The 19249-nt window shown below is 45.6% G+C and overlaps 1 protein-coding gene across 1 annotated transcript in view; it reads left to right on the top strand.

Annotated features, from left to right (window-relative positions):
* The window catches only part of RBBP8NL (RBBP8 N-terminal like), a 168874-nt gene that overhangs the window by 103555 nt on the left and 46070 nt on the right, over positions 1–19249 (top strand). Inside the window, exons 5-6 of the mRNA XM_078650424.1 lie at positions 3893–4005; positions 17661–17733. Of these exons, the coding sequence (XP_078506550.1) occupies positions 3893–4005; positions 17661–17733 (186 nt within the window). The remainder of the gene's footprint in view (positions 1–3892; positions 4006–17660; positions 17734–19249) is intronic.

The following is a 19249-nucleotide window of genomic DNA, read 5'->3' as shown; positions in this document are numbered from 1 at the left end:
GCATTTCACTATCTGTTATCTACAAAGGTGTGGCGCCGCGGCCAGGGTGACTGACGCTGGAATCTGGGGATCAGGGTTCGATCCCTGGCTCCGGCGGCAGGTTAGCCCAGCACCATGCGACTCTGGGCAATAGCTTGCTTAATCTTCCCGACGGCCCCCCAGCGCCTAGAGACCCTAACGGGTGTTGTACAAATGTGGATTTAAAAAAAAAAAATTTTTATAGTACATTTCTCAATGACACTTCCTTGAAAAGACCTGTTTCCTAAGAGAGTAGTCCTTCACATTTATCACCTACCAGACCCATGAGATGCATTGTGTTGGCAGCTGCTCTGGTGCAGAAGGTTCCAGAAGGTACTCTTTGCTTAGAAAAGGTGTCTCTCATCCAGGATGTCTCTTCGCAACCTGTTTTTTCTTCTCTACCGCACTGAAAATCGGTTAATGAGTTGTGGAACAATTATTTGGAAATAGAGACTGAGTGGGTGAAATGTGAATAAAATGTAAATCTGCATTTGTAAAGCACAAACTACTCATCGTGGAAATTAAGTGAGCTATTGCCCAGAGTCACATGGTGCTAAGCTGAGCTGCCACCGGAGCCGGGGATCGAACTGTAAACCCTGTGCTCCGCAGGCAGCTGCCCTGGCCGCTGCACCACACCTCCCCACCTCTGGGTGAAAAGTAGGTGTCAGGTTGCAAGCCAAGTGGAAAATTACAGGTGGGACAGTTAAAGGGGGTGCAGTGAAAATGCAGAAGGAAGCAACAAAAAAAAATCGGAAAGAAGAGAATAAACTTTAAAAAAAAAAACTATCCCATAAGGGTCTCAAGGCACTGGGGCCATTTGGGAGATTAAGTGGGCTATTGACCAGAGTCACATACTGCTTAGCTGATCTGCCTCCGGCGCTTGGTATCGAACCGTGTGTCCCGCGCTTCGGAGTCAGCCACCATGGCCACTGCGCCACACCTCTCCCTCAGCAGGTGGAGTGGTGTGAGGGGCCACTGCACCAACATTCTTGTTGCCTTTTACTATCCCAACAGGATGATGGGACATTTTCTTTGCTTGTATTGTACTGTAATTGCATTTATATAGCACTTACTACCCCTGACGAGGCGTCGAAGAGCTTTTTCTGCGCTTGGCACTTTTGCTGTGCAACTATGAAGAAGAGAGGGAGGTGAAGGGTGACAGGAGGACAGACGAAGAAAAGTTATAAAACTGTCCCAAGTCAGGTGCGAGAGGCTGGTTTTATTTTAGTTTTTTTGTCAATTAAAAGTGCAAAATAACAATTACCAACATGCAAAGAAAACTGGACGGAACAGCATGACATGGGTTCACCTAATATTTCTGGTGGAAGAAAGACGTCAGAAGTGAGTCACCAGAGAGTGAGGAGAGGAAGGGAGCAGGCGGCCTCGAGGGAGGAAGGGAAATGACTAATATAGTGGGGAAGGCAGGGCGGGATGGAGAAGAAGTGGGAGGCAGACGTCATGGGAGGAATAGAAGGAGAGCAAGAGAAGTAAGGAGAGAGAGCGAGAGGACATGTAGGAAGTGAATAGGAGGTAGACCTGAGGGGTGGGAGAGGTATACAGCTAGATTCATCAAAGTAGATTCGGCTCGCAAAGGGCCAGATTCTCAGAATCTGGCCCTTTGCGAGCGCAATTTTTGCATTTGGGATTCATCATCCCAAATGCAAAAATCGCAAATTGCGAAATCGCTAAATTGCGAGGAATTGCATTTAAGGAATCTCTATTTGAGATTCCTTAAATGCAATTCATGAACCATTTTTGAATTGCGAAATCGCTATTTTTGGCCGCTATTTACCGCGAAGTCTGACTTCGTGGTAAATAGCGAAAACTTAGAAAAATGCACTTTAGTGCATTTTTCTAAGTTGTATGTTACACACACACAGGTCCTTTGGACATGTGTGCGCAACATCAGTCTACATTTACATTTCAGGGGTGCTACAGGGTGTCCTTTGGACACCCCTGGCACCCTTGAAATCGCATGCTTATTTGCGATTAGCAAATAGCTAATCGCAAATAAGGAAGCTGTAGAAATCACAAATAATATTGCGATTTCTACATGAATGCCGTTTTACGAGTCTTTAATAGCGATTCCTTAATAATCGCTATTAAGGACTCGCAAAACATTACAATGATGAATCTAGGGGATAGTAGGACTGGGAAAGAGGCAGATGCAAAATAACACAGGACAAAGATGGTTGATGTGGCATAAACTATACATTTACTTTTAATATTGAGTAGACTTTAGAGCTTCCAAAAAACAGAAGACAGAACTCCAGTTAATCAGAGCAGCCAAGTTCATACCGACACATAAAGCTTGAATCACTACTTAACACAAGCTGTTACACCCCAGATCCTTTCATAGGGCACCATGACTTTACTTCATAAGAGGTGAGTTATTCATTCCTGGAAATAGCCTGTAATTTTTGTTTCCTGGTAGAGGATCTCGTCCAGGAGGTGCAGCAACACTCAGTTCTGCAAAATCATCTTCTGAGAAACCAAGCTATTTATATATTTATTTGTTTATTGCTTGTTTGTTCGTTACTGTGGAGTTTTGCTGTTTCATACAGAGTTTGGGATAGAAGGTGAACACGGAAGAGTGCCCTGTCCACGTCACCGAAAAAGGTGCTTGAAATATCCTTTGTTGTCACAAAGTCCTGCAACAATTGACAATTACTCAACAACTATTCTTCCTGGGATCTTAATAATACGTGTACTTCATGTTATTGCACTATCAGATGTAATTACCTTGGGTTAAATAAAACGTATTTATTTTATATTTCATCATATTCAATTCCTTTCAAATTGTCTTGCTTAAAAATGTATTCATATTACTCCTTCAAATAAATACTCAATACATTATCATTAATAGTTCATAATTGTCACTCCAAAATAGCTCTTCACTCATTTATTTTCAGAAATCACCTCTCTTTTGCCCATTTCTTTACTGAGTACTTGCCAACACGTTTTGCAAGAAACCCTCACTTCCCAGGGCTATCTTATGCTTTCCATACATATAATTTTTCTTGTGGAATTAGACCTCTTTTTGCAAACGTTATCCTTCAGTAATGTGCTTCTGATAGAAATTCCTATTCTTCATGTCCACTACCCCACTGTGTAGCATTCCCACATTATCCGGATTACAGGATTCACTGCTGTCATCCCTCAGCCGCAATCACTCATTCCTGACAGTGCGCACCGCTCGGCTCGTGTTGTCCACAAGCAAAATAAATAAATAATGTATGAATCTGGCAATATTTTCAGCTTTCAAACTTTTAAAATATGTTCTTTTTAAGAAGTTTGAAAGTTGAAATGGTACCAATAACAACATGTAGGCCAACGCCCCACCGCCCTTATGGTAAAACCGCCACTGGGATTGCATTCCCACAGATTGTGTGTAAATTGTGTACAGTGAGTTAGTGACATGAAGAAGGTGCAAATCCTGGGGAAGCATGATATGTATGGGAGAGATGAACTGACAGACTGAAAGTAATTGAGTGAGGAGCCATTTGAGGTGAACACTAATGAACTCTGGATAAAACCGTATAGAGTTATTGGAATGAGCAATATATTAAGCAAGATAGTTGAATAGGAATGAAATATCCTATGGGGTGAAATAGGCAGGGCTTGAATTAAACAGAAAATAAGCCCTGAAGTGAGTAAGTTTGTTTGTCAAATAATATGTGGTAAGCAGGTAAAACTCGAATACAATATTAATAGCACCGTTCCACACCACAACGATGGGTGCAGAGCAGATCTACACAGTGTTGCCAATGTTGGAATCTTCTCCCAGGCTCCTCTCATCCCAAAATTCATTGTATCTAACATTCCTGGTGGCTCCTAGGCTCCATAAAGCCTTTCTCTTGCTGTTTTATTCCAGGTTGCGAGCAGGTCTCTGCGACAGGTGCACAGTTACTCAAGAAATGGCCAAGAAAAAGCAGCAAGAGTTCGAGAGTTCTCACTTCCAGAGCCTCCAGCACATCTCCTCCCTCAGTACGTAAAGCGGCGATGGGGTATATCATCGAGAAATGTTCAGTGGGCGACACAGGACTACGATATGTTATTAAGAAGTATTCCGCATTGGGTGATCTGGGAAATCGATGTGTTAGCGTTATAAGGTTACAAACTGGGTAAGAAGCTCTGGGTGTAATTTACAATGGAATCATTTTTAAGTAAACGTTGGAAATCTGCAATATGAAGATGCCACATGGTTTTGAGTAAACAATTTAGGTAAAGATTTGTAGAAGATGGTCCTGCCTTGACCTCAGCCATGTTGATTAAGGTCCAGAAACCCACTAGAACAGGCTGTGATTGCCTGGTATTGAGTATTTCCACCATAACACCTATGGGTCATCAATAACTCGCTGAGAATGGACAACACAGCGGGTTGCACTACATGAAGGGACAAATGAAATACAGAACAAAAGCCATTCTTTAGTGCTCAGAGCCTTGCAGTCAGAGAGGCATATAAGAAATAGCTCATAAACTTATAAATGGCTCAATTCTTTCAATCTTTATTTCGATCTACACGATCATAAAAGATGTACAAAAATTAATAATCCAGTTAAAAAAGATTGAAGTAACACTGCAACATTAATCTAAAAAGTTACATTATTGTTATCCTGCCCCGGGAAGCCCTCTTTGCTGTGTGGTAGTGCTACGACGCCCTGCAGGCACTTACCTCTTGCTCCGGTTATCCTGGCTGCTGTGTATCCGGTGCGGTGCCCCCGATCGTTTCGGGGAGTCGGAGGCGGACTGGCCTGGATCTTCTTGCCGGCTCCTGGGCCGGACGGAGCCCGCGGGTCTGCCCTTCGGGGCGCGGTGGAGGTGGTCGGAAGGCCGTTGTTCGTGTGGGCCGGAGGTTCTTCCTGGCCGATTCCCGTGGGGAGGAGGCCTTTGGTGGAGGCGCTGCCTTCCATTGTCGGAGCTCCTCGTGTATCTGGCTTGCTCCCCCTTTGTTCTCCGGTCCGGCCATTTTGATTTTGCCGCCCGGACTCGGAGAACGGGACCGGCGGAATAGGGGAGCCGGCGAGGTCCCTTTCTTCTGGTGGCCCTCCTTCCTGCCCGGTGTGCTCTGCCTCCGGTCGGCGGGACTACATTTGCCTTGACGTCGCCCCGGCGGAGGTTGTCGGCCGCGCGGCCTGGTCGGGCTCTCAAATGGCGGCCGACCCCAATTGTCTTGGCCGGGCCTGGACGAGCGCTGGAGGCCCGCCGCATGGCCCGGATGCCGGATACTGTAAAGGTTTTCCTACACTTAAGGAGGTCCTGGACGCCCTGCTCTCCTGGCGACTCTTGGTGGCCGCGCCTGTCATAGCTTCGGAGGTGGTTCCTCGCTGCGGGCCTCCCGGGCCCCCACGGCCGGATGTGGCTTTGCCGTCGCGGGGTGCGGCTGGAATTATCCTGGCGGAATTGGCCCCGGCTACGACCGCGTCTGCGGGTGTGCGTAACTTGATGGCACCTCCTCCTCCTGCGCTACCTCCTTTGCCTCTGGCCCGGGAGCTGGATTTTGCTTGGCCTGACCTTCATGACTCTCCCGGTTCCTTTCGGCCGCCGCTGCCCGGCGATCTCTCCTGTGCTGGCCCAGATGGGTCGGTTTCTCTGAACATATCCTTGGACCTGTGCCTGCATCGTTTCCTACTCTTCGTGACTTTCCTGGATCTTCCGTGTTTTGCTTCACGTGTATTTTTCGGACTGCCGTTGGATTTTCCTGCTGTCTGCCTTCAGTTCTTCGTGGCCTGGTCCTCGATGGATCGGACCGTTCCCACTTTGGACAAACAGGGACAGGGATGATGTGCATTGGCCTCTGCGTGCGGTAGTCCTGTGCTGGTTTGGATGGTCAACGTGGTTTGGTATGGTTATATGTGACTGGTGGGTGCTCCTGGACTGTAACCTGATAATCTTTGGCTTCCCGGGGACTCGGACCTTCGACTCAGGCGGGTGGCTGGGTGCGTTTCCTCCTGTCTCCCGGTCCTCCCCCTGTGTGTGTGTGTGTGTTTCCCATCCCGTGTTCCCTTCCCCTTCCCTTCCCATTTTTGTCTTCTCATTCCGACTCAACTTTGTTCCGCTATATTTCGGGTTCTAATTAGGGCGACAGGCACGCTGCGGGGGGGTAGGCCGTAGCCTTCTGCAGGGGTGCAGGGTGGGCTTTAGGGGTGGGTGGGGGGGGTCTGTCTGTGTTTGGGGGTCTTTTTCCCCCCTTATTTCCTCCTTTTTTGTTCTATGGCTCTTGTGTATTTACTTTTTCGGGACTCTGTCTCCTCATGTGTCCCCCTGGGGAGTTTCTGTGGCGTTCGTATTCCGGTGTTTGTCTGATTGTGGCCCACTGGTTATTTTGGTATCGACTTTTTGGTATATCGATTGCCGGATTATGTTGTCCTGTCTTGTCTCCTGGGGGTGCGAGGTTTGGTGGGAGTCCCTTCTTTCGTCTCCTTTTTCCCTCTTCCCCTTCCTCCTTTATGGGGGTTTCTTTATTTCCGTTGGGGTGCATATCGTATTGTCTTTGCAATGGGGGCCTTTTTGATTATGTCTCCTCTATTTGGGTGAGGGCGGTGCTGCTTGAGCGCGGTTTGACAGATGCCATTGTTGCTTTTTGTAATCCGATTATGTGTATATTCTTTGGTTGCTATGTTTGTATGGCTTCTTGTGTCATTCTGTGTTCATAAAATGGCGGCTTGCCGCGGCCCCTCCCTTGTTGTTTCTTCACGGCCCGTTAGTCTTCTGTCCCCCCGCCCGGCATTAGAAAATTAACCTTGTATTATCCTGTTCTTGCTGACTGCTCGATGGCCTTTGTTGTTTCTCCTGTGCTCCTGGTGTCAACTCCTGTGAAGAACTTATTCTCCTTTGATACGCTTTTTTACCGTGTGGTGGCCAGCCCGTGGGGTTGTAGGCCCGTATTTGTGAGCATTCTTTGCACAATAAAGGTTTTAAAAAAAAAAAAAAAAAATGTTACATTATTATTAAATAAAATTCATTTCTAAAGTAGTTCTAGCCAACAGTAAAGTGAACAGTTATCAAGTATCTCCATCCACCTGCAACAGGCGAGTGAGAACATGCCCCATTGCTGTTAGGTATTTTGCCATGGCAAAAACAATCGGCGGAGATAGTTCAGTCTTTAAAAGTCTGTACGCAGGAGAAAACCGTCTAAATCCCAAGTTTTTAAGGAGGGGGACAAGCCAGTATTTTCTAATGTTCCGATAGGCTTCACAGAAAAAAAACACATGCAGATCATTCTCCTTGTGATAGGCGCAAGCTGGGCATTCTTCTGCAGAAGAACTGCGGGACCATGATTTAGTGAATGACCTGAGAGGAAGTGTCCCATACCTCCACTGTAAAAATAACTTCCTTGTTAAAACAGGAGTCATGCCATCCAATACGCATTCCAGGTTATAAGAGTCTTTGTTCTTGATAAAAAGATTTGTTAGGGATCCTTCACGGGTGGTGTCCAGGGCAAGAAAAAGCATATGGTCGTAATAAACTTTGGACAACACTTTTTGTGGGATCCTACGACTTGCTCCTTCCGGGTCAGTCCATAATTCGGGTAGTCCCAGACTCTCACAGGTTCTCTTTATATAACTTAACCAGGGCACGTTGGTGGCGTTTGGTAGGGACATAAATTCCTGTAGCTCAGATCTGTAGGTAATCAGATCTTGGCTACTCCAGAGTCTTCGCCAAAAAGTTAATGGTTTGAGGCCGAATTCTTCTGCTATTGGCCTCAAACCTAGGTCCAGTCTCAGGGGCAGGAGCGGGGTGCTAGAAGGGAGAGCTACCAGCTGCCTGATAAATTTATTTTCTGTTATCATCAGGTTCTGGGATGAAATGTGCCCCCACAGCTCCCCCCCGTAGGTGACTGCACCCCGCGCCTGGGATTTGTATATTTGGATGGCAGGGCCAAGTGGTCGATAAGGTGATTTACTCGCAATCCTGGAAATGCCACATGCTATCTGGACTAATTTCATATTGGCTTTAGTCCGGTGTGCTCCCCACGTCATGTTTTGGTTTAGGGTTACCCCCAAATACTCAAATGTGAAGACCCTCTCCAGCCGCACAGAACCTAGCAAGGGATTGGGGCGTTTAGAAGGTGTCGGGTTTAGGATCATAAATTTGGTTTTCTGTGGATTGATCTCTAGACCCCTTTCGGTGCAGAATTCGAGAAACCCGTCCAGTACCCGCTGTATTCCCATAGGGGATTTGGACAGCAGCAGGGTGTCGTCCGCAAACATTATAGCGGGCACCCTGCTGCCGTTCAGTTTAGGAGCGTCAATATTGGCGATCCTTGTCAGGTGAGCGATTACCCCGTTCACAAAGAGGCAGAACAGGGTCTGTGCAAGCACACAACCCTGTCTCACCCCTCTGCGAACGGGGAATCTTTCCGTTAAGTTACCACTCCTCCCACATCTGACACGAGCAAAATTGTTCTGATGTAATTTTATCAGGATGGAAAGGATGTCTCGGGGAACACCTAACTCAGCCAATACACTCCACAGCTTCGATCTTGGCACCAAATCGAAAGCGGCACGCAAGTCCACGAAAACCGTGTACAAGGTGCCGCCCTCGATCCGTGCAGTCCTCCAATAAATGAGATTTAAGCGGAATATCTTCTAAATCCCGCCTGGTATGGGCTCTGGGTAGCCGTTACCTCGAGCCAGTTCTGTAGTCGATCTAATATTAGTCTACCAAAAAGCTTCTGTGACACGTCAATGAGACTAATTGGTCGGTAGTTGGCTGGGAGCAGAGGCGAGCCCTTTTTGACTGTGGGGACCACCCCTGCGCCCAGCCAAGTACCGGGAATCTCCATGCCCTTGAGGACAGCATTGAAAATTATCAAAAGGTAGGGTGCCCACACTCCTGGCTCTTATTTGAATAAGTCGCCCGGGAGCCCATCCAACCCCGGGGCTTTGCCTGTTGACAGCCCTGCAATGGCTGCCCGTACTTCTTTTTCTGTAAAGGGCTCACACTCTGCCTCATTATTTAAAATACGGGGGTTGGAACTCGGATCCTCCTCCTCTGCTGCATATAGGGACTGATAATGTTCTTGCCATACACTCGGGGCAATATTTGGTTCTATGGCCGACGGAAGCTCATCTGATCCAGTATTAACTACCCGCCAAAATTTACGCGAATCCCTGGTAGCAAGTGCACCAGCGAGTTCCTCCCAGTGGTGTTGATCCCATTCGATCTTAGCGTTTGCGAGCAATTTCTTGTACGCCCGTCTTCTGGCCTGTATCTCCTCTCTACTTTTCCCCACCTTAATGGCAAGTAGGAGTTCTCTTTTGGCAACCCGGCATGAGGCGTTATACCAGGTCTTGTGATGTGTTCCACCACCTCTGCCAGTGCCCTTAGCGAAAAGATCTAGATCCATTGTTACTATTAGCTCCTCATGTATCAGCCATAACTGGTTTCGAGTTTTTTCGTTGCTAGGTTTCTCCCTAAGTATATTAACTTTTTCCAATACTGGAACAATTCTGGCGTAAAGCCTGGGAAGCTTTTCTCGACTTGTGGCCAATTTTTCCCATCTGACTCTCCTTCTGTTATTCTCTAGGAGGAGCCCTGACTTGGGCCTTGACTCCCCCAGACCTTTGCCCACCTTACAAGGGAGGTCATAATCCATTTCAAGGGCGTTATGGTCACTGTCTAGTCTATCTATCACCCTGAACTCAATAATACATGACCAAGATGACAGTTGGACTAGGACGTAATCCAGTCTTGATTCCTTCCCCAGCTTGTTAAAAGTATGCTTGCTTGGGATGTCCGATCGGATACGCCCATTACACGCCCTAAGGCCATGTTTTAAGGTAAGAGCTGTGATCGGGAGAGCTAGGGGGGTCCAAGCTCTATGCGGAGGGGCCTCCGTCGCGGGTACCAGCCATCTTGCATCCTCCTCCAGGGAGGGTCCATCGAGGAGGCCTCGTAAGGGCTCGAAATGTGAATTGAGGTCCCCTCCCACTAGAAAAGGGAACTCATTGGAGATTTCGCTCAAAAATACAGAAAGTTCCTCGATGGTGGACGACTCTTGTGCAATGGCTACCGGTCTAGAATAGACATTTATTACTGCAAGTTTGCAGGAGTTCGGCCATTCCAGCAAGACAGCTAGAATGTCCTCTGAAGCTAGGGGAAGGCGTGTAGCCTGACAACCGAAATGGGAAGCTACCCAAGTTGCGAGCCCTCCTGACGGACGGCCCCTCCCCCCCCATTTTGCAGGAATAGAGAATACTGCAAAACCCTGGCGGGTTTGCTCCTGTCTTACCCACGTTTCCTGGAAGAGGCATATACTTTTAGATTCAATAAAAGAGACCCATTCCTGAGAGTCCATTTTGTTAGCCAACCCGGCTACATTCCAGGATATCAGCTTCACAGGTGAGGACCTTGTAGTTGGGACCATGATACCAGAGGGTTGATTCTCGGATGAACCAGACATTACTATATGTTTATTAATCAATGCACCCTTCCCATCCCCTGAATTCCTACCCTCTCCCGGTAACTCACCGTGGGTAGATGCAAACTTTAGATGATGCGGGGGCACTCGAACTTTGGCTATCCCTACCCTGGAGGCCGAAGTTTGCCCACGAGGATTGATACATTCCTCGTTGACCTCTCTGTGTTGGTTTTGAGGATGCTCCCGGCCTATTGACTTGGACTGTCAATCCACCATTTCAAGGCTGCTATACCTATTGAAAGTAGGAAAATATGCTGGCAAATATGCTTGGTGTTGGTTTCTGTAGGGGCGAGGTACTCCTCTCTCTCTTACCCCCATACACCACCCCTCCTGCGACTGACCTCCCACCACCCCTCCTGCGACTGACCTCCCACCCTTCCTCGTCACTAAGAGATGGCAGATAATCTTGGACTTGTCTCCCAAGGTAATAAGGGTCCTTCCTCCCACCGCAGCTACTCTCCCACCCTCCCCCCGTTTCCGTGGGATGCCCCCATCTCTGTGGCTCAATTAATCTATGACAACTCCAGGCTGAGATGGTGAAAGCGAATTACGCCAAGATCTTATCTATACTACTATTATAAAGAGAGAACTTGCACCTTTTGGCAAGGTAAACTCGGGAACCACAGCGCCAATCCACACACCCAATACGTTGATGTAATCCTCAGGAAGTGTAGATGGACATAGGCTGCATAAAATAAAAAATAAACGTAAATTAAAAAATTAAAGTTTAAAAACAAAGTAGTGCCCTAAAACAAGCGCCGGCCGCGACGTAGCGCTGACCGTGACCTACACCTGCGTGATGACGACAGGCGGGGAGGAGCGGTCACGAGCGGCGACGTGCTGCGAGGAGTGACGTGCGGCGAGGAGTGGCGCGGCGGCTCAGGTAAGGGGAGGCGGGAGGCGGTCCGGGCAATGTCGGGCGGGGGGGCCCGGGAGTGGGGGCTAAGTCAGAGCGCGGCTGAGGTAGAGCGCGGCTGAGGTAAGGCAGAGGCAGGAGGCGGGAGGCGGGCGGGAGGCAGGCGGGCGGGCAATGTCGGGTTGGGTCGGGTCGGACGGGGGGGGGACCAAACAAATGCTCAAAATGCAGCCCCCAGCCCCCTTCTGCCCCCGGGCAACGCCGGGGCGGGCTGCTAGTACATAATAAAATGAAATGCAGTGGTAATGTCCACGCCTGGTATTGGGACATTTTCTCAAGACTGAGTTTTTTTCTTTGTGGGCTATCCCTGAAACAGATAATATTATTTTTTTATTTACTTAGTGCTGGTTTGTTAGGTGAAACATGCTGCTCCCGGGCCGCTGTATCACACAAGAGTCTCGCGATCTGATTCATGAAAATATGGCCATACCCTGGAAAGTCAAACTTCCCCTCCTAAATGTCTGGCTGCATTTTCAAAACCTACAGGTCCCACTTCACAGGCGGGCCCTATAGGAAATGTGGCCACACGGGCTAATGCTTCCATAGCAAGGTAAGTCCATCGGTTGGCCAAGACTACACTTGTTTCACAAAAACTCATGCATAATATACATACATAACAGGGTTTGTGGTCAACGGGCCACATCCATTGGCCGATGAAATCGTCAAACTAGCCCTGATGAGGGGCTGAAGCACTTTATGGCCAATAACACACTATTCCGGAACCTTAGGTTAGTGGCTATTCCAGTGGTCAATAGTTATTTTTGGTTATTATGAGTTATTGGGATTAGTTTTGTGCTCTCAGAATTGACCCACGCATTTCTTCCAGTTTCCTTGTGGTAGTTAAGTTAATAGGAGATAAGTATGATCATTAGAACGAGCACGTGCAAATGGAAGGTGTGATGAATAGGTAGTATAGAGAAGGCTAGCTATTGCTAGATTGCAATGAATGGTTACACATAACAAGAGTTTGTGATTTGTGAGGAGAGGTATGGCCAGTTTGCAGACATACAGTAGAGAGTGAGGTAGACATGTATGCAGCAGAGTAGGGTACACTCAAATACAGCAATGCAGAGGATAGGGGGTAAGAAGAGAATCGTTTGATAGGGAGAGGATGTGGAGTAACGGCCAGAGCTGCCAACTTTGGAGCTGAAGAACGAGGTTTGAGTCTCGACGTCAGCTCAGCAGCCTGTTATTCTGGGCAAATCACTTAATCTACCAGTACCTTCAAAATATGAATGTGTCCTTGTTTGGTCTTTTTTGCCATTTATTGCTCTGTGAGTGGTGCATACTGGCCTAATAGAGGATGTTCTTGAAATTGGAAGCCAGGGTAGAGCTTGCAACACTGAAGGGATGTGGGACTAAGCTTGGCTGGTCTCCTATTGGTTCTAGATTTTAGGGCTAGTGTTGTGATTGGATAGTGTTAGGGCTAGCGTTCCCATTGGCTGAAGGGAACACCTGATTACTAGGGCTATAAAAAAGGCCAGGCTTAGGGCGTCTCAGCCCGGGCGTCGAGGCTAAGGACAGAGAGGACAAGGGCAGTTTCCTGTTTGAGCCTGTTAAGGGCAGAGAGGACAAGGGCAGTTTCCTGATTGAGCCTGTTAAGAGCAGAGAGGACAAGGGCAGTTTTCTGTTTGAGCCTGTTCGAAACTGGTCAGGACTGGGGCCAGAAATACTGCCCAATATACATACCTCCTTAATGTATCTATATTCGTTCAATGTACTCATGGATCAATATATTTATCACTTTCTTCTAATTATCTTTTCCAATGCACTTCCCTATTTCTCAGCCTATACATCACTCGATATATCTTCTAGCCCAACCTTCTGACTCATCTCAAACTTCTTTCTAGTACTCTTTCCAGTGCACTACCCTATCTCTCATCCTATACATCAATCAATATATCCTCTACATGCACTCTCATTTATCCCAAAACCCATACCACTACTATGATCATAAAAAATAACCCTTTCTAGACTCTCCCCTACACTACCCCTCATTGCATCATCTGACACTTCTTTTACTATACCGATCCCCCAAAGCAAACCTTTCTAAACTCTTCCCTCTTTTCTACCCCTCCCGAACCCTTCTCAATCCAAATAACTGACTAACATATCCACCACTAAAATTACTTTGATGTTTCATCATACTAATTCAACACTAATCCTGATGATGATGATTACGCTCTTGTATAGCGCACGACTACCCGTAGGCATCTCGGCGCTTGCTTAGGGAACCCGTCCTGGTATTCCCCTGTGAGATACCCCGGCAGGGTGTCCACAAGGTGAAAGCCAGGCATCCCGCTGCGAGGGGCCGTAGTGGAGATTAAGCAAGCTATTGCCCAGAGTCGCAGAGTGTGACCCCTGACTTGAGTAGGCACCGGAACGAGAATTATCGAGTCCGTGGAATTTTTGAGCCCAAGACCCGCCGAGGCGGGGAATCGAACCCTGGTCCACGGCTGATCTCAGCTTCCGGGTCTGCCGCCTCTAACCACTGAGCCACGCTTCTCCACATCATCTTCTGGGTTCCTAAGTAGCGTGCTACTTGCGCTTCAAAACCCCATCAGGGGTAGCAAGCACTATATAAATACAAACCTCTTTCCCTTCACTATCCCGCCACCTACTCTTCACTACCCAAATAACTGAATACCATATCAACTACTCAAATTAATTCATATTTTTCTATACTAATTTTCAACACAAATCCTTTATGGGTTCCGGAGTGGCGTGCTACTCGCCAGAAAAGCGCTTCAACATCCATCAGGGGTAACTAGTGCTATATGAATGCAAACATTTCTTCCCCTTCTATCCCTCCGCTATCCTTCAGACTCCAAATAACTGACTAATATCCACCACTGAAATTACTTTCATATTTCACCGTACTAATTCACCACTAATCCTTTATGGGCTTCGGGAGTAGCGTGCTTCAACACCCCATCAGGGGTAACAAGCGCTATATAAATACAAACCTTTTTTCCGCCTTTATCCTTCTGCTATCATTCCAAATCCAAATAACTGACTAACCTATACACCACTTAAAATGTACTTGCATGTTTCACTATACTAATTCAACACTAATCCTCTAAATTATGGAAACAAATTCACCATCCATTGATCAAGAGCTAAAAAAAGATAGATAGAGCCCTGAATTGACAATATGAATAAGGTGACCTTAAAGGAGAAAGCATTTGTTGAAATGGGTGATACTCGTTCATTGTCTAACTGCTTAGACATCTCATCTTCATGGAAATTTATAACCACGCTCCTCGTTGGGATACTGAAATGATACCTCGAGAAGTCAATAAATACCTTATTATAATGGTCATTTGATGTTGTATTCGTTAACTGCTAATTCGAAGTCCTTCAATTACATAATACCATCCAATGGTTTCAAATTACTCTGCAGTATCTCTAAAGCACATGTTGGTCTCAGCCATAAATACATAAAAGCTTTAATTCCAAACTATTCTCCCACTTGCAACAAGAGATTGAGCAATGTAGACCAGATCACTCAGACCAGATTAGGAGTTATTCCCCACGGAATAGGCAATAACACACTTCCCAGGGCCTACAGGATCAAATCTTCCGTGGAAATTTAACGGGCCCAATTTTGAACACATTTACCACCTGACTGGATTAAATGGTAATTGTTGGCTTTTTCTTTCTTCATCTTTTGGTTGTTAAAGGGACTGGTGGTGACTGAACGGCAGAGTTTCTTTTACATTAGCCGGCGGGAATATTTTCCTTCCCTCCCCCATGCTGAAATATGAGTGCAACGGGGGCCTGGCACGACAACTGCCCGTAGGCACAAGAGTTCTTCACAAAGGTCCAGGCCCGGTGTTTCCAGAATTATTGGGTTGTGTACGAGGATCTGATAATTCCGGAGACACAAGAAAATTTGTAGTTGTTTGGAGCTGAATCCCCCACGGGATACCACTCAGTGCAACTTTTGATGAGGGTCTTTGTGGCCTACACCTTTCAATGCCCCTTGCCCGATCAAGCAACTTAGTGAGACGTTCATCAATCCTCGGTGCTGAACACCCATGAAGATATTCATGATCCCCTGCAAATACAGCCCTTCTGTCACCCAGGAAGGTACTCCGCTATCTCAAGAATTGTCTGATCACTTTCATCAGTGTGTCAAATGGGCAACATGTAACAATCTGTATCTTTACAAAACAATTAAAGAAGCAAGATCATGTTGCAGACTGCTCTGTACTGGGTTTGGTTAACGTAAAATCCCATTGGTCCACTCACCTTGGACTTCTAGAGTTGGGACCCTTTCAAGATGATTTTATTTTTTATTTTTCTCTTTCCTTGCCTTCATGTACTGAAAGTTGTTTCTATGTTCTCAACTAAAAACAAATAGAGAATTAAAGGATAAAAAATGTATAAGCAAGAACCTTTCTAGTTAGGGTGGTTACTTTAGGGTAACAGCATGGTGATACAAGATGTTATGCTTAGTGAAGGATCACAGACATTCCAGACACATATTGTCCAGGGTTTCAATTTACATTGGTACTTACATGTAATATATATATATACACAAAGATATGATTATCAAAAATTTACCAATTGGGCTATGAGGTCATTTTTTTACGCTCATTGATTCCTCACCAAAGCAGAAGCTTAGTCATGAAACCCTACCTGGCCCCTTTCAAGTCCTCTATTGCACTATTTTCAGTATACTTACCAATAAGATGCTTTCATTAGAGTTTTGCAGTGAATTTAGGTCAGAATTGGCATCAAAGCAGTTGCTGTTGCCCTCTGCATCAGTAAAGGTGCAGAGTTTGGTTTGGTGTAATCAACATAAAACTAGGGATCTGGATTAAGAGCAGAACAGCATGGTAATGACTGAAAAAAATCTCAAATACAGAATCTGCTGATTTTCCTATTTGTGAGGTTTTTTTCGGGGTGTGAAATTTGCTTAAAGTGCTTTTGCACAATTATGTGAAACTTCCGCATAATTATGTATAATGAAGTGTAATTACACAAAAGGCAAAACTGGCATTTGGCGTGTATTTTAGCACAAAATGCAGCCTTGCGTCCACTTTGAATGGGAGGATGCATTTTGTGCAAAAACAAAATTGTGCAAAAAACAAAAGCACCTCAAACAACAGCCGGTTGCAATCTGTTGCTCACATTGTTCCCGTACGCTAAGGGTAAATTTTCACAGCAAACGGCGCATTTTTGGTAAATATTTACCACACACAGTGCGAAATTACAAGATATAGCATTATTTCATGAGTTTTGGGCAACAAGAGTAACACAATATGACACTAATTACATCAGTGTAATATACATTTTAATCAGCCCCAGTCTTTTCTCTCTTTTAGCATCACAAATCATGTGCCTTGGCAAGAGTGAATTCAGGGGTACCTGAGGCCAAATGACAACTCATGCAATATAAAGTGGGTGTATTAGGTTTTTTTTTACTGAACATCCCTATTGGACCAATATTTCCAATTGCTGGAGAGTATCACAAGGTGCTGACACAACTGAAGAAGTTACGGCATCTACGGACGAAATATAAGGGAAAAAAATATTGTGTGGGCAAAATATTGTGTCAAGAATACTGAGGTCAAAAATATCATGAAGGTAATTTCTATGGGTAAGCAAAGTTGTACTATATATACCTCCACATATATGTGCCTTGATGATATATATATCTTCAGGGTACATAGATGTAGAGTTAAGAATAGTAAATATATACTTACCTATGTGCGCTTTTCTTCTCAATATCTTGGTCCAATATATTTGTGACACAATATTTTGGCCATACAATCTTGTTGTCAATAATATTCTGTCAGTGACATGGGTTGGGGGAGAAATGTATAGAGTACTTACAACCAAAAATATGCTATCCACTAAAACTGTGTCTTACCCAATCAATAACAAGGTTGCAAACGAAGGACATATGAATTGACAGCGATGCATTAGCTACAGAGATCGCATTTGGGATCAGGGGAAAGTGTGGAATTTCCAGAAACCTAATTCATGACATGGTTAGTTCTCAGGTGTGGCTGGGGTTAAACACGCTGGATGACATAGTTGTGACATGTGGTCTAAAGTAGAGTGTAGGGATAGGCATTGCCTAGTAGAGGGAGCAACAGGGAATGGGGAAGCATCCTTAGAGCATGAGACATAGTACAATGCGCAGGATGGACCACAGAGCAGAAGGCATCGCAGGTGAGCTGGAAGGGTGGAACTGCTAAAATTCTTGGGATTTGCATTAACCTATGCCATATGCTAAATTTACTATGACTCCTCAATGATGATATATTTTCTCCTTCTTTTTCCTAGCAAATGAAATTAATGGGCTCAAAGAAGAAAACAAGACTCTTTTGGAGGAGCTGAATGGGGTCAAGAATCCAGAGTAAGCTTCATACATGAATGTATGTAATATTTCTGTAGAGTGTGGACCAAGCTAGAGAGCAGATGAGTACTGAAAAGATTGCTTAAGATCGGAGAATAAGATTTGTGAGAATCTACAATGAGGGAGATTTTTTGGGTTGGCCGAGAGGTTGGTTCTTATGATTGGATTTGATTTGATTTATAAATTTATAGAGCGCGCGATTGCCCGTAGGCGTCTTGGCGCCAGGGGTAGATGTGAGAGGGATTGCCGAAAAGGTGATGAGCTAACTTAAGAGGCAAAAAGCCAGGTTTTTACTGCTTTTCTAAAAGACAAAATCAAAGGGCTGCTTTTTATCGTGATTGGAAGAAGGTTCCAAGTCTTGGCCGTCCGCAACAGGAGACTTCTCCGCCCCACCTGACCTGCTTTAACTTAGGTACCTGTAAAAGTTTTGCGTGGACAGACCTCAAGCTTATAGTACATGGAGGTAGAATTCTCTGAAGTATTCTGTCTTTAGTTCTTTTATGTGTTGCATGTGGTTATGACCACTCCTGATGCTGGTGGAACACGGTTCCAGGTCCTCGGTGTGCCTATGGAAAAGGCCAAACATCTTGTTTGTGATGTTTGTTTGCAATTGTTTGTTTCTAACCTGGTAATATCCTGGCTTCTGTAGTGGTCCTGACTCAGGTGGTTAATTTGTCAAGCAAGTAAGGAAGGGTTTTGTTTTTGATGGCCTCAATAATGATGCAGATGATCTTAAAGGTTATGAGGGGCTGGAGGGGAGCCAGTGCTGTTCCATAAATGTAAGGATGATTTAGTCAGAGTTCTTAATGCCTTCATTAAGGCCTGCTGCAACATGTAGTATGCTTTCTAGTTTGAGATTGTGGTGTCAGTGAGGACACAGAGAAGAGATTTACCTCCATCAGGTGAGAGAAGACTAATGCTTAGGCTACCGTTCTGGTAGGTAAAGTGTATCTTTTGTTCAGTAGGGAACTGGAACTATGCTATTTTGGCTTTCTTGGCAATATGTTCTTTGAAACAGATGTCTCTGACGAAGGTACATTTAACTAGTTTGCCATTGGCTATTAGCTGGCATGTAAATATATTCTAGATCGTTTTTGAATAGACAGTCTTGAATCAGTGGTTGTGGTGTTGTTGACGAGTGTGTCTTGGTTGGTTTAAGTTCAAGGTAGGGCTTTTAGATCTAGTTCTATAAAAGTTTGAAGCAGGTTTTGGGTCATCAAACATCATGAACCTTTGAGAGTTTCAGCTAGCTGTGTTTGACATCCGCATATTGATGGAACTTGAACCTGCTGATTGTATGTAGGGCTCCAGGGGCTCCAAGCAGAAGATGAAGATGATGTTTCTGGTGTTATGAGGCTCCCCTCTAGATTAGTTGGTGGCAGTGAGTAAAATAGGAATTGACTGTGGCAGGGCTCTATCTAAGAGTTAATGTGAGTTCCTAGAGTTCACATTAGTCCTTGGGAGCTGTCTTTCTTAAAAGATGCGGAAAGGTTAAGTAAAATCAATAGGCGGGGAT

Source organism: Lissotriton helveticus, chromosome 7 (assembly GCF_964261635.1).
Source record: "Lissotriton helveticus chromosome 7, aLisHel1.1, whole genome shotgun sequence".
NCBI classification, from domain to species: Eukaryota; Metazoa; Chordata; class Amphibia; order Caudata; family Salamandridae; genus Lissotriton; species Lissotriton helveticus.
This window is presented reverse-complemented; position numbering and strand designations above follow the sequence as displayed.